This window comes from Oreochromis aureus, linkage group 12, assembly GCF_013358895.1.
Source record: "Oreochromis aureus strain Israel breed Guangdong linkage group 12, ZZ_aureus, whole genome shotgun sequence".
Taxonomy (NCBI): Eukaryota; Metazoa; Chordata; class Actinopteri; order Cichliformes; family Cichlidae; genus Oreochromis; species Oreochromis aureus.
The window spans coordinates 4,492,889-4,509,190 of record NC_052953.1 but is presented as its reverse complement, the minus strand read 5'-3'; the positions used below and the strand labels follow the sequence as shown (position 1 = coordinate 4,509,190).

General features: G+C 40.0%; 1 protein-coding gene across 1 annotated transcript in view; it reads left to right on the top strand.

Annotated features, from left to right (window-relative positions):
* Positions 1-16,302, top strand: part of cfap299 (cilia and flagella associated protein 299) — an 83,821-nt gene that overhangs the window by 55,774 nt on the left and 11,745 nt on the right. The window contains exon 4 of the mRNA XM_031756583.2: positions 11,215-11,357. Coding sequence (XP_031612443.2) covers positions 11,215-11,357 — 143 coding nt within the window. The remainder of the gene's footprint in view (positions 1-11,214; positions 11,358-16,302) is intronic.

Here is a 16,302-nt window from a genome sequence, read left to right as displayed (position 1 = left end):
AGACAAGAAAACCTCAATTTTTGTATGTCAGGCATTCACGAACAGATTCTCAAGGACTCAGATATTCATAAATGCTTGCTTTACAAATCTCACAAGCTGTTGGTAATTTCATGCACCTGCACAAGCAGATCTCTGGAAGTAAGTCAGGAAGTTCTTCTTTTTGGTGTGTTCATCTTTTGTAATAACAATAATAATCCTGTCAAGAAAATACAGTTTTCATGTGATCCACTTCTATATCACGAAATCACAAGGAGATACAATTTATAGAAACAAAAAGATTTTAGAATAGATTCTCAGTTTTCCTGGCCCCTAATGCACGAGATCTTAAAGATGATTAGTAGAGATTTGAGATAATAGAAGTTCGTGTATTTACTAGAACTTATTAAAGGGCTTTCTCTTTATTTACTGTATTTTGTACCCTTGAATAAAATAAAATGGGGGGGTGCCTTCAACATCATGACTCTTAACAACGAATATGCTCGTATTATGCTCAAGTTTTGAATCACATCCTCAGTATATTTGATCTGAACTTCATGACTGTTTTGCTAGTTGTGGTATACCACAGTTTGTACCCTGCAGTCTTTGGTACAGATGATAAAGGTCTTGTTTTAATAAGGGAGGGTCTCGAAATAATACTGTTTCCTAAAGAGGCCCAGAGCATAGAAAAGACCTGTGTTTGCAAAGCAACTTCTGGTTTGAAGAACACTGAGAGATTTTCTTAACGTCTGTGCCAAAGATGGGCATGTGGTCAGAAGTGGAGGCCTGAATTGACCTGGAAAAATGAGATTTCTTGAAGGATGGATAGAGTTGTAAATGTCACTGTTAGAGTTAAAACCCCCAAAAGAAGTTACAAAAATAAAAATCAGTTGGGGTGTGGGGGTACTCCTGCAGTTGTAGTAAGATCTGATTGTCTGCTTGTATATGGGTTTATGAGAAACTGTCCTCTGGCTTTCTTGCTATTTAGCCTGAGAAAACTCTTTTTGTTGACTCACTTGCTAGTTTAAAAATTAATGTATATGTTTTCTTTGTAAATCATAGTTCCCATTAGAGTGAAAATGGACGATGAAGCAGGGTATGCTTTTTGTTTCTCAGTCAGATCTGCCCCTCACTCATTCAATCCAGTTTTCAAACACCTAAATGTGGACCTCGAGTTTTCACAGCTGGACCATGCTTTCCAGTGATGTCACAATGTCTTCATCAACTATATTCGATACAGATGTTGCATAAACGATGATGCTGCAGTTTAAAATATAAAAAGCATTGGTCATTATAGATGTGGAATCTTGAATTTAGTAGTTATTGCTGAAGCAAACGGTCATAAACTGAGGATTTTTGCAAATTTACACCCTGTTTGCACCGAGACTTAAAGAATATTAGATGTAGTAGAACTAAAGTAGGAAGGCTTGAACAAATTGTCTTTTCCTATACATGGACGGTTGTGTCAGCCAACCAGGTTTAGCCATAGAATTTGCACATTAAAAGATTATCTCTACATAAATAGGATTAAAGTAGCCACAAAGTTAATGGCACCATCGCTCTTTTAGACAGTCGTTTGCAAACTTGCTAGTGGACAAGCAGCTTTGTTGCACTGCTCTCACATATATTTTAGGCTAAACTTGTATTCTTCTTCCCACTGGTAATTTAAAAGCCAGTGGAATGTGGAAAATGATTGTAGGAGTGGAGGGGAGGGAAAAGATATGCCTCGCATGGTCACTTTGGTGTCTGAAATCCGTAGCTGAGATGGCGTTTGACTGATTTGTGTTGCGACCACATGTGCCAGACCCGCCTGCTATTCTCAACCCGTAATTCCTCTCTGAATTCAGGCATGCGACTAATTTACTGTAGGGCCAGGATTTTTTCTCCTCTCGGGAGTAGAAACTTTACCCCGTTTCTGTTACAGGGCACTGCACCGAGCGCTGTAAGTGATGCCACCTGTCAGGCTGACAGCTTATTCTCCATATGGGGAAGGCCTTTATCAGCTGCAGTTGTGGGGAACAGGAAAATGTATGCCACCTGCCAAATATTTCAAACCTTTTACTTGTCTTTAGCAGGCTGCAGAGTAATTCTAAAACTTTACTGTCTTTCTGTCTATTAATTTAACAGTGACGTTTTGGCCATCATAAAGTAGCAGCGGCAGTAAAAGCAAGCCTTTTCTTTAAACTTAACTCCTTCCTGGTACATCGTGGTGCATAGCAGATGGTTCACTGATGTCAATTTTGCAAAAGAATGCGGCTTGTTCAGAATAGGCCTGCATTTACTGCTGATACACGCTCCCTTCTGAGTTCCAGATTAGAAACTAAACTGATATATTAGGTTTTCTACAGTGTTTTCATTGAGTTGTGTCTAGTGCAGTGGCTCCAGTCGATGTGAACTGATGCAGTCAGAGGAAAAACTGCAGAGCTGCACCGTGGGCCCAACTGAGGAGGTTTTAATAGAATTTCTAAAACATCAATTGCGAAAAGCAGGATAGCATTTTCTGATTTCGAGTGCCCTGTAATTTGAAGTGTGTGGGTTCAAGCCACTTATTTTGTGGTGATGGCTTTACTGGCGGGTTCTCCAAAAAGACAGAGGCCTATGCAGCCAAGGGTTGAGCTAGCTGCCTTGCCTTTCCTTGCTTTCCTTGCTGACTGACTGAGCCGCTTCCTCTTTGGTATTTGGCCATAGTTGTTCTGCCCGTACGGCTAACCTCAGTGGGTGTAGCTGTCCACTGTTGGGTGTTTAGAAAGCTCAATAGCAGGACACCTGTTTCTGGATTTATTTACTTCATTTCTTGCACAAACAGTCATGTAATCTGTTTATATGGATGCATTTGAAGAGCAAATAAAGTAAACACGTGTTTTGTTTTGTTTTTTTTTCCAGAAATGATGTCTAAACCAGAATTAGATATCCTGTATTTTAACATCCATCTACAATCTCATGCATGTCCAGGAAAATATATCCAAACATACTGTGCATTATACATAATTTATCCTGGACTTTAGGTCACATGACTTCCAAAAACTTTATTCTGTTTTTTTGTGTACTTTCGGACATTTTTATGGCCTTTAGCAACAAAAGCATGTGCACATTCACTCTGTGATGACCTAAAACTCTTTTAGCCCAGTGCTTATCATATAATCATTTAAAAAATATCTGTACCATTTTGTGTGGCCTCACCAGCCTTTGTGCAGTGCCTTAAGTGAATACAGATATAACATTAAACCGCAGTGTAGAGCTTGAAGTCCTTTTGAACAGTTCACTTGTGCATTTTTGCATCCGGTGCCAAGACATCTGTCTAGAGACACACCCTGTAATTATAAGCGAGAGAAAAAAAGAAATGTCTTTTGATTATTTCCAATCCTTATTGCATACATATACTGCAGGGTCTGTTAAGGCAATTACATCTTTTATCTGTAAATTTAAAGATTTTATTTTTCTATAAGGTAAGATAAGCCAATAACATGATGAGACGAAAATGGCGAGGTTTAGAATAGAAGTTGTTCCCATTAAAGCTGCTGAGCAGAAGTTAAAAGCTTTATTTATTTATTATTTTTGTAGTTATAGACCTGTTTTAAAAATCCCCTCTGCTGTGGGTTAATACAGCAACATTCACTGGAGAGGGTGGCTGCAGTATATCAGTGGTCGAGGGTTGTGATGAAAGGGTATGTAAAAGACTTCTTCAACAGATTAGGGCTAGCAATGCACAAACAGTTCACAGCCCTCTGCTCTTGTACCTGCTCTTGTAGGATGCACACTCTAACACGTTTTAATCACTGCATGTATTAGATGTTTCTGTGTTGTAGTATTTTTGTAGCTCGTTACCTAAAGTCTCTTCAAAGTAGCTCTGATACACACTGAATTCAGCTGCTGGCTCGTAGAATGAATTCACAGTAATTTAAACCATCTAAGTATTTTTTGTGCTCTCAGTAGTTTAATCATAGGTGATGACTTCAACCCCAACCCCTGTGCTGTTCTGCGCAAATGTGGCAATTGTGACAGAAGATAATAATCATTCTGAGGGATGCACATCAAATCTATTTGAAGCTTTTCCAAAAAAAACCCAAAACATGCTTTCTGCCTGCTTTCAACATTAGGTCAGCATTAGAATTCAGTGCTAGGGTTTGGGTCGTCACTAATATCAATTATTCTTTACCAGAAGTGATTCGTCTGCAGGGAATACATGAAAAGATTAGCCAAAAAATAAAAATTTGATTAAAAATGTCTGATGTGAGTCATAATAACAAAATAGACAATAGAATAGAATAGAATAGAATAGCCCTTTATTGTCACTGTACATGTGCAACGAAAGTGTAGGTGCTTCACAACAACTGCTCTGGAATAAAATATAACTCGTAGACAGCAGGAATGAATAACAAACAGGAGAAATATATACAATCAAGAGGAATATATCCAAAACAACATGAATATATATAAAAATAAGAGAAAGGCACAGATTGGAGAACAAAATACTTGCAAAGTGCTCAGAGGTAATGCAAAGAAAAGAAAGGGTGGGGTTTGGGATGGGGGTTGTGTTTGTTAACAGTCCAAATGGCCCAGGGGAAAACGGTGTTTGTGAGTCTGGAGGTGTGAGACCTGATTGACCTGAGGCGCTGACCAGAAGGCAGCGGGTCAAACAGGTGGTGGGCGGGGTGCAAGGGGTCACCTGTGATGGCCCTGGTTTTCCTGAGACATTAGGATCTGGCGATGATCTCCAGGGGTGGCAGAGGGCAGCCAATGATCTTTTGGGCAGTGTTAATTACTCTCTAAGGCCTGCCTGTTTTCATTAGTGGCCCCTGCGTACCAAACACCCAGGGAGGAGGAGAGCACGCTCTCCATTCAGGAGCAGTAGAAGGCCAGCAGCAGCTTCTGGTCCAGGTTATTCTTCCGCAGGACACGGAGAAAGTGCAGCCACTGCTGGGCCTTCTTTATCAGGGCGATGGTGTTGTGGGTCCAAGTGAGATCAGCGGAGATGTGGATGCCCAGAAACCTGAAGTTTGAGTCAGATTCCACCCGCTCTCAATTTATAATAAGAGGGTAGAGGACCTGTTTGTGCCTCCTGGAGTAAAAATACACAATGATTCATACTTTCTCCTGTATTTGCATGTTTTGTATTTGTGTTTTTCGTTCCCCTCACTGTCCTTGTCTCAGTCTACTGTTTTGCAATAAAATATATATTAGTAAAATGTTTTGACTTAAACTCTTAAATCTAAAAAGTTCCAGCTAGAACAGTCCTCTTATTTATATGCATAAAAGTAATAATCATCTTTGAATAATTTAGTTTTATCATTATCATTGAAAGACACAGCTGAGGTGGTTCAGACATCTCCTGGGCAAGGTGTTCATGGGGGGGGGGGACTGGGCTTCTCTATTTAGGCTTCTGCTCCACAGCACAGCAGCATGAGTGACAGAGGATGGATGGATGGGTGGATGAATGGATGGATGGCATTATTATCAGGCCAGTTCAGATTTGGTGAAGCCTTTTCAGAAATGAAGCTGTTTGGAACGATTAGCATGTCATGCACATAGCCTGGTTTCTAAGATTATTGAATAAGTTGTTAGTGTTGCTTTCATTTTTTTTAAAGTCACTGCCATTAGTGCCTGCTAATGTAGGTTACTGACTGCTTTGACCTGGTTCATTGCCTACAGGCTCTTCAAGTAAGTGAACGCGGGCTCTGGATCACATATCCTACCTACAGGATGTGTAATTCGGGTAGATCCCCACAGATGCAACACACCTCAGCACATATGGTTTCTGCCATTGCATCTATTACACAAGCAGCCTGTGTGAAGTCACTTCCAAGTCAAATAAACAATGAGCCCCCCCTTATCCTACTCCTGAACCCCTCCTTAAACCCTCTGACAAACACACATATGTTTCTCAAGGAATATCCAGAAAGGGGACAAGGGTAAAGCCAAAAAAAGGGCTCTCACCTCAAAACATTCCTGCAGTACAGGCCATGTTTTCCTTACCCCAACAAATTTACACAGTTGTTAGTGATGGCCCGGGATTCCTCCTAAAGCGTAGCCTACCAATAATAAACAGTATGGCAGCTGACACCGCAAGACACCTGCACGGCTCCCTGACACTGCAGGATTGTTCCCAGGGACTGGGGGCATGTGGGTATGGGCTGAAGGATGGGGGAAGTGGAGGCCATGAGGGCCTTCAGACAGGTTGGTGGTGTCAGTGCGTGTGTGTGTGTGTGTGATGGGGGGGCGGGGTTGGTGAATGTAGTAGTAAACAATCAGTTCTCTACACAGGTTTACTGATATTTTATTTATGAGCGATTGTGTACAACATGCAAAAGAAAATACATTTTGCTGTTTCACTATTTGAGACCATTACATTACAGCCTATTTTATTACTCTGTTTTTTATTTTTAGTGGAACACTTGTTTTTTCAGTATGAATTCTTTGCTTTACCTATGCATTTCTTATTACCTAACACAACAAGTATGTAAAATACATGCCGAGCCAGCCCTACATACAGTGAATTACAGTGCAGTCGCTAGTTTTAAAACTGTTCAGAACCGCTGAATGCCGAGTTGATTAATTCATTTCCACAGCATTTCTTTTATCCCGTCTTCCTTCTCTCTCGCCTACCGGTCGCGGCAGATGGCCCCGCCCCTCCCTGAGCCTGGTTCTGCCGGAGGTTTCTTCCTGTTAAAAGGGAGTTTTTCTTTCCCACTGTCGCCAAAGTGCTTGCTCATAGGGGTCATATGATTGTTGGGTTTTTCTCTGTATGTATCATTGTAAGGTCTACCTTACAATATAAAGCGCCTTGAGGCGACTGTTGTTTTGATTTGGTGCTATATAAATAAAATTGAATTGAAGTGAATTAATGTGCTTAGTCTTGTTTTATTTTGGGTTTTCTCAGATTTCACTCATTGACTGACCAAAACAATGTTCACTTAAAATGTAATCATTGGGAATCATTAGATTAAAGAATATGTGGTACTTCAAAAGATAATAACACTCACCAGCCATTTAAACTATATTCAAATATTCAAATATTTGAATATACTATATATAGTATATTCAAATGTTTTAATCAATGCAGTTGTATTTTTATAGCAGCGGTTCACAGAAACACTTGTTTTAAAGTGCTTCATATTGCAAGGTAAACACTATAACCCCAAAAATCACACCTTTGACCACATGCCTGATGACCCTCTGGACAGGAAAATACCCATTTAAGAGGAAGAGACCTCCATCAGTCCTAGGTTCAAACTGGTTCTGGGTTGAAGTAAAAGAAAAGCATTAAAAGGTTATAAGTAACAAATAGGGCAAAACACAAACTATGGGAAATGGAACTTTTCTTCTCCAGCTGGGCACTTCTACTACTCACTTTCCAACTCTCTCGACCTTCTGATCTATGGTTGCCTCCATCTATCCTACAGACATATTTAAATGGCTTCTAAAATCCAAGCTTCAGTTTGTAGCCCTTGTTGCCTCTTAGCTCTATTTAGCTCTAATTTGGCATTTTTCTTTCTTTCCGTGTTGTATCCACCACACAGGCAAACATCTACAGTCACACACACATTCAGACGTCTCATGCTCCTCTGCAGGATGTCAGGTGGTCTGGCCATTGTGTCCCCACCTGTAGAACATTGTCAAAGCACAAAGGAGGACCTCCTGTCAGCTTCTGTTTGATGTGATTTGATTTTGTATAGCCCTCTCAAACTGTACATCCGTGGGGCTTTGAAAGAAAGGCCAACAGCGTGTGGAGTAATTTACATGTGTGTGTCAAGGAGGTACTGGGTTCCTCTCAATTTGTCACAAACCTCAAAATCCTCAAACGTGCTTACTTTTGTATGGAAATGCTTATATTTTGACTTTTTTAAGGTTGCATAGAACTTGAGATGGTTTATTGCGTTTCGTGGATCAAGATTCTAAAATATATTAACTATATGTTATATTAGGGACACAGGTAAAACTTCACTCGGGTACAAATTAAAAAAAGAGTTTCAAACTGAATATTGAGTATCACAAAAGGCTAGAATCTCTACCTGGGACAAGTTCAGCGCTCAGCTTCTCAGCCATTAAACAGACTGATGTTTGCCATAAAGTGGGGCCCCTTACTCGCCGCCCTGTGAGGTCACAGCACCTGTTCTTGGTAATTGCTGGCAGGTGATGTAAGGCCGCCACTTGTTTTCCATGGTGTAAGGTGGAGGTCCCCCTGCTCCCTCCTACAAGGCGGCTGGAAACTCATGTTGCTTGTTTGGAGCAAATAATAGAGTCTGACTCGTTTGTTCTGCCTTCCCTGCGACCTCTGAGTGAAATGACCCTTTACCTACCTAATTCTAGTTCTTTTAGTTGGTGTCTGCTGGGGAAAACCTTATCCTTATTTTAACAGAAATATGCAATGGCTTGTTTTTGATGGATGGACCAGATTGGTTTGATGTAATTTTCCATTCTAATTTTCCAGAAACCTATGTCAAAGACTATTTTCTTAAGAAATTATACTACAAAAAATAAACTTTTACAGAAAGAGAAATGCTAAGTAAACAAAACATTTAAAATACTGTTGCATTTGTTGGTAATTCTAAAATTTTAGTCAACAGTGTAACTACTAGAGTCTTAAAATACAGTGACTCAACGCAAAATAAAGTCAACAGTACAGAAACTCAAGAGGTCTTAATATCAGTCAAGCTTTGAATAAAACACCAGAGCCTAAGACAAAAAAAAGGATTTGTCCTGTCATCATTTTTCCATCAGATACTTTAAGCAAGTGTCCTGACCAACCATTATTTTTTTGTACATTATGGGATTTTTGATTTTATTTCCAAACACGATTATTTGCATAATCTGGTCCAGTTGGTGAAAACCATAAGCAGAGCCAAAAACCGAGAAAATCTTTTAACATATTTTGTCATACTAATAATACAAATGGGAAGTTGTCTTTGCAAAATCTGTATAAGAATAAATTATTTTTGGCAAATGGGATTATATGCTCATTTGAGCAGTCAGACCCTTATGTTCTCCATCTCTTGTAGAAAAGTCTCATTGGCAGCTAACAGTGTTAGTCCAGCTTCTCTAAACTAACACTAAAGTGAAGCAGAACCTGATCAAATGAATTGTAAATTGGGGGACTTCCCCCACGTGTTACGTTATTGTGTATATGTCCAATAACTACCATGATTATGTCCAAAGTAAAATTCCAAGTATTACACAACCAAAGGATCCCCACACTTCACAATCACAAAAAATCAAAAAATACATGAAAAAAAAAATTGTATGAGAACATCTTGTTAAGGAAAAAAAAAGTGCCATGTCTTGCATTTTGATCCAATTCACATGATGGTACACACAATTCATATTGTTAATATCCGTGATATAACCTTGTTGCAGTTACGTCCACTCAGATTGACAAGACCTGAACACATCTAAGAACTGAAGGCTGTGTAGAAATTAGATGTTTTAACTGTTACAGTGTGAAACCGAGGACACTGAAAATTGTGGACTTTATTTTTTTTTTGTCTTTGCACACCAAAGACAAGCTAAACTGTTATTGTTTTAATCAGAATTTCTGACCATCTTTGTCTTTGCTGGGTCCACCTGATGATGTCTTTTCAAGGCTGGCTGCAGGAGGACAGAAGCCAGTAGATAGGGTATATGGCTCGGTCCTCCAGCCAGCTGTGAACCTGATAGCATCTGTTTTAAACGTTTGAGAGGTGGAGAGAAAGCAGCCCTCTTTTCGTCTGAGCTCTGGAGTGCTAGTTATCTCATGCCTTTTTAGTAAAGGGATCCACAGATGGCCCGTGTTCTGACAGCTATACAAATGTGATATCACTAGCTGAGGTATTCCACAAGGATCCTCTTACTGTGTTACTGTAGGCCGAGAAGTGGGACTCATTCATGCTCAGAGTAAACAAAACAAGTCGGCCACAAAAAGACTTCTCCTATCTCAAGACGAGGCAGAAAAGACAGAAAGAAAAGCTGCTTTTTTATCTTTGTGAAGGCAGACAAAACAACCTCTTCACACCTGAGTGTGTCTCCTGTTCAGTTCTTTCCACGCATTGTCATCCTGTGTTATCAAAACCATCGAATCGACATGAAAAGATCATTTCATGTTCGGCTGTCGCCTGAGGGGGTTTGGACAACTTGGCTTTCATTTGCTTTGTCTGACTCCAGTGACAGAACCATTCGTCATCATTTTTTTCTCAGGTCGTGTCTAGTTTGAACTCATTTCAAAGACCTGGCCTCTGATGAGCAGTCATGAAGCTGTCCTTAGAAGTATGTGCTTTGTTGGCAATGAAGAATCCAAACCTGTTCATTGTGTTTTAATCAGATCGTGTTTGAGTTATAGGTGGCCCAAGGGTCGCCTGCACATCCTGTGTTATTTCATATTCTAAGCTAAACAGGCATTAAGCTTATATTTTGCTCCCAGTTTTGGTGGTCTCTGTCAAGGCCTGCACTGTTTTGTTACATAAATAAATGTAATGTACTGGCAACCCTGCTATTAGATGTCTACTGTAAAGGCTGATTGCCCGTGTGCCTCTTTTGGATAGGACCTCTCTTGAGTTGTTGATTTATGCCTGTCTGGGTACGTTTTCGATTGTTTCAGACCAAGTCCAAAGACTTTAAACATCAAGGCACGGGTCTGTCATTTTCATGTAATTTTACTAGATTGACTTGGTCTGAAATCACAACTTTGCTTCAAAGAGCTTACAATCTGCACAACACATGACACCCTGTGTCCTTAAACCCTCAAATCTGGATAAGGAAAAAAAAACGAGAAACCTCAAGTGGAACAACGAGAGAGGGTTCCCTCTACGGGATAGGTTTTTTCTGACTTGACTCTCCCTCCCTTTCCACCAAAGAGTCCTTATATGACACACAACATCAAGTTTTAACTAAACACTTCATTTTTTATGTCATTTTAAAGTACATTCTTCCCCCAGCTGTAGGTGTTTTGGAACGGAACTCAGACTTTAGTTACTGTAAGTGGAAGGACTCAGTCCGTGTCCCACGCTAGTATCTGAGCAGGATATTTTGTAGACATCCCACTTCTGCAAGCGAGGCCTATTGAAGTATAACATAAGTTGGACTCATTGCTGATTTGAACCCGATTCAAAGTAAAACATGACCCTTTATATTTCAAAGTGGGAGGATTTGTAACAGATCCCTTCTATCTTTCCACAAGTGACATTTTCCTCACTGGCTGTTACTCAGGAGAGGTTTGATGGTCATGATTATTTACACAGAGGGTTTCCTTCTTTTTCTCTCATTTTACAGTCGGTCATTTTCATAAGGGATCATAATACTCTTGGACAGGAAGTATCTGGCTATATAGACTACGCCCACAGACTCAAGACCCAAGATTTTGAACCATATTTCAGTGGAAAGAAGAGGCTCATGCCAGCACGCTCGGATTTATGGTAAGTCTCCTTCCATTGTAACATGTCGACATTGGTTTAAGAAGCCTTTACTCAGGTGGGATTTGACAAAATTTGAAGGGTAAGGAAATCTTATTATCCAAGAATAAAAATTCACATTGTCGTGAGACACCAATATAGGTTTGGAAGGAGCTCTTTAAAAAGCACAGTATGGTTGATATATACAGAGCTAGCTTCTGTGAGCTGAAAACGTAGAATAAATAAAGACTAATAAAGTAGAGCTGCCAAAGTGCAGAACTTCTCTGGCTGACGCAGACGTGTCTCGATTTAAACAGACTGAGATCATGAGATTATTTTTAATATATAGAAGATAACTGTAAAACAAACTGAAGACAATCCAGTTTCTTCAGTGTGACGGTGTTTCAGATTGCTCTTTAAGTCAGGAGGGGGGGGGTTGGCCTGGACACAATAAATTCATAAATTTTAGATGTCCCGAATGATTCTGTGGAACAGTACGAGGGCGAATCCAGGCATTTTAATTTCATAACCTGCTATCTGCTAAAATGAACCAGTCTAACTCTGACCCTTGCTTTGCAGTTTTTGCCATAAAATTATGTCATCACCGGGATTTAAACAGGTTCCTTTCAGGTCTTCCTCTTTGTATGTAATTCTGTTTGCCACTGTGCCAAATCTCCCAGAAGAATTTGTTGGAGAAGGCAAAGGTAGGTTGACGAAAACAGAGGAAATGGAAATGGAGAGAAAGCATCAGATTAAAGTTGGGGTCCTTGAGTTGAATTCAAAACCAGCTGTCAGTACTGTGGCATCTCTGTAAGGTTTAAGGGTTTCATTAAGGGTTAAGGGATGGGAACATTTTACTAACCCACAGTGACTTTCTGTGCTTTTATTTATCAGTCACCAAAGTTAGACTAACACATTTTCAGTCATACATGTGTACTGTATGTTTGACAATTCTAGGGTCAGCACCGGTCACACAATTCCAGAACAAGCCATATATGAACTGCTGACCTTACAGGTGTAAGCTAAAATCTCCACTCTACTACTCAGCAGTGCAGGTGACATCTTTATAATTCCTGGTCTATCAGGATAGCTGTTTACACAGAGAGCTGTCAGCAGATTACCAGAGCCAAAACCATTCCCACATTCCACATATTCATGCAGACTAACACCTTACCAACATTTCAGATACGTGCGAGAAATCCCAAAAGGACAAACACAACTGGACAGGGGTGAGAATGAGAGCGTAATACGTGGTTTTATTCAGAGTTCAGCCAAACGGCACACAGCCTGTTTGACCTCGGTGACAGAACAAGGTCTATAACATCCTAATGTAGATAGCTTTTCAAGCTGAAATTATGCTTTGTTTTTCACGCTGTGAATGTCATTTTTCTACTTTCAACATTTTTATAAACAGCTTGAACTTTTGCTTTCCATCTTCATGTGTGAACCCCACCAACAAAGCTGCATCACTGAGGACAACATATTATGATCATGAAGTTTTTGTCTTGTTTATGTGCTTACAAAGAAATACTGAGTATTTTAATAAAAAGTTTGGAATTTGTGAACGGTATCTGTAGTTTGTTGCAACCAAAAACTGCTTCATAAGCACAATGTCCAACAACAATATTCAAAATGCAAAATGGCAATCTTAGAGAAAACTGCTATTGTTCCAGCAGTCAGAAGACAAGAATGACAGTTGGGGTTTTATTTTTGGAAGTGGTTTCCTCTTCCTTTTGAAACCAAAGTGTCAGACATGTGAAGCTTTGTTGTTTTATTTATCCATTTCTCACCACGTGTTCCGACACACAGCTCCGCTTGTGGCCTTGAACTCGACCTCCTCTCTGGTGAGTAGAAGCCCTAACAAGCTCTAGGTGTGAGTCATTGGGCGAGCATGCCTGGAGGTAAAACCTACTCTCTAATGATGCTTTTATGACACCCCTCACCACCCCCACCACCACCATCGACCCCCACCCCCATCTGACTTCCCGCTCCCTCTCTCCGACTCATTTTTCAGTCACTAAAACTTCATCAGATTTACACGTCTCCTTGTCTTTATTTAACTTCTCTAAACTTGCCTTCCATGCTTTGCTACCGCTCCCCTTTTCTCCCCTCATATGTCATCTTCCACCCCCCTTTTTTTCATCTCTGTCGGGAACAATAACACCCAGTGTGGTTGCCGCTAAGAGGGAGCAGATGCTGGAGCTGCTGCCCACTCAGTGCACTAAACCTCCCACCGCAGGACTCTGAATCCTGTCCCTCCTCCTCCTCCATAGCCACAAAGAACACAGGGCAGCGACACCAGCGCCAGCTCTGGCCTCCACCTCCCATCTCCAGCAAGGAAGGGTGGATAGGTTCACGTACACAGCCTTATGGGGGTGTAGCAGTAGCAGTACTGTCCTCTTGGACTAAAATATGAGGATTTAAAGTTATAAAATACTAGAGAAAAAACATCATCGTTGAAATCCAAATGTGTTAAATGTACAGTTTCTCTGTTCCACAAGTTTGATATGGAAAATATTTCTAACTTTCCAACTTTGTGTAACAGGTGCCTGTGCTGTTTGGGAAAAAAAGAAAGAAAAGGATATTCAAGACTAAACACATACGACTTCCCCTCTGAGTAATAATAATAAAGGAGAAGATTTGTCATCTCTTATATCTTACTACAACCTTTAGTTCCTATTTAAAACCACATCTGGTTACACAGGCACAATCATTTCACAGTTTAATTTCTTACATGTGAGTTGCAAAAATGGGAGGTGCTCGGTCATGTGACTGATCCTTCCGAATATTTCCATTGATTCTATAAGAACAGGAACAATATTCAGCTAAATGCTGGATGTGATTTATTTTAGCACGCACACTCAGCAGGTGGATCATATAAATATAACTTGTAAGGACACGTGTTCCTCGCCTCTGACCTCCAGAGGAAACCTGGTTAAAGTACGTCAAAGACAGGATTCTCCCAATTGCTTCAGAAGAAATGTAACATCTAGAAACTAGTAAATAACACAAAATCTAATAACCAGAAATACAATATTTGCTCTACTGCTCTACTTACTGTCACTTCAGGGCAAACTGTGGAGTAAGCCTTTAAGTAAATAAAACCAAAACCTGACACTAATACTGCAAATGGAGGGTGAAAAATGTGTGTTTTTAGGCTAAACCTGTGAGCCTCCAACGTAGACACGCACTGAAGTTCTGACCCTGGTCTAATTAACCCACAGATCTGCAGCTCTGTGCACCCACCTTCCTGCCACTCCAGATGTGCCTACAGCATCTCTGATGTCTATTTAATGTTCACCAGCTAAGTGACCATCTGTTTATGCGCTCTAGCTGTTCCCTTCCTCCCTCTCTTTATCTCTCCCTCTCTTCAGGCCCTGTGTTTAGCCAAGAGTTTTAAGAGGCTGAGCAGCTCACTATATGGGAATCCTAATTGATTTACTGGTCTTTCTGCTTTACATTGTTTATGTTTTGTTCTACTTGAAATCATGCCTCTTCCTGAAAACAAAAGTTCTTTCATCTGAAGTATAAAACATCTTTACTCTTCAACAAATCGTTCAAACGCAAACATTTTAAATTGCTGAATAATATAAATATCTCCTGACTGCACTGCGCGCGTTTGCCAACAGACTGAAACAATGAATCTGAGGGATCAGCTCGACTGAAACATATAGCGCATGCCTCTTCTGGAGCCAAAACCATGTTGCCGCCACGCTCGGCCTCTGCAGTGCACCTGTGTGTCTGGCTTCATTTTCTGCTGTGAAAATATTTGCACTGCTGTCCCATTTTATTAAGTTTTAATACAAAAGAGAAACTGTTCCAGCTCTGAAGGTGATTTAGTGGCCCCTTCTGAAGCGTTGCGCCTGGGCTTTGTGGGGGTCGGTGGGACGTTTTATCAAAGCCAGCGTGATAAATATTTGCGGGAAGATTTCATGTCATCTTTGCTGATCTTCACATATGGCACACACATACTCTATTGGCAGGGTTAAACCCAATCAGATTCTTCCCAATGCTTATAGGTGTAGATTGTTTTTGAGGGTTCAAATGTCAGTACCATCGTCAGTCATCTCTTACCATTTTTCTGTCTCATGTGCGTGTAAAATGACAGCGGCTACTCTTTAAATACCATAAGAACAAAGGCATTGTGTGTTTCACCCCCTACCACTGCCCATCAGTATACTCTTACTCAATGGCTACATTCAAATGGAACATAGCATAGCACCGGTAAATGATTTTTGACATGTAATGCATGTAATACACACAAAGTGTTACCTTTTCTAAGTTACAAAAATCTTTGCAGTTCAATAATTGGAATAACAGAAGTAAAATACATTTATCAGGTCTATATACAAAACCTGTTGTAAAAAACATAGACTGTATGTAAAAGATGAACTGGACCACATTTTGCGGACATGAAGTGCCTTTACTGCATTTTTTTTCTAATGGTATTAAGTGGGCAACTCCTCGCATTACAGAAAAAACTCCAATTATGTAGAAGTCCATCAGAAAATGGCCATACTGCTCACTTGATGTGTGACCTCAGTGGACATTTCTCTAATAAATTTATGGTCTAAATGATTTTTTTTCATCAATTTTGATGTTCATTTTGTAAATTGAGTTCCCATTTAGATAAAAAAGATAATGATGGTAGCACGGTACGCTATCATTTGGCCAGTCAGATCCATGTGTTGGGTTTCAAAAAAAGAAAATCGAAAAGGTTTAAGTCAAGGCTTTAAAACAATACATACAAAGCAGTGGGTGATGTCATGGACACCAAGTTAACCTTTTCTGTACAGTCAGTGGTAAACACTTTTTAGTCAAACTGATATACGCAAGTATTTGGAATACACCAGAAGTGTGTTTTTTACAGCACGTCTTCTAATAAAAAAAAACACCAGAACAACATGATGTTCACCTGAGTACTCAATCTTAACAGCACATTATACAGCTATGTTTTATAATTTAATAT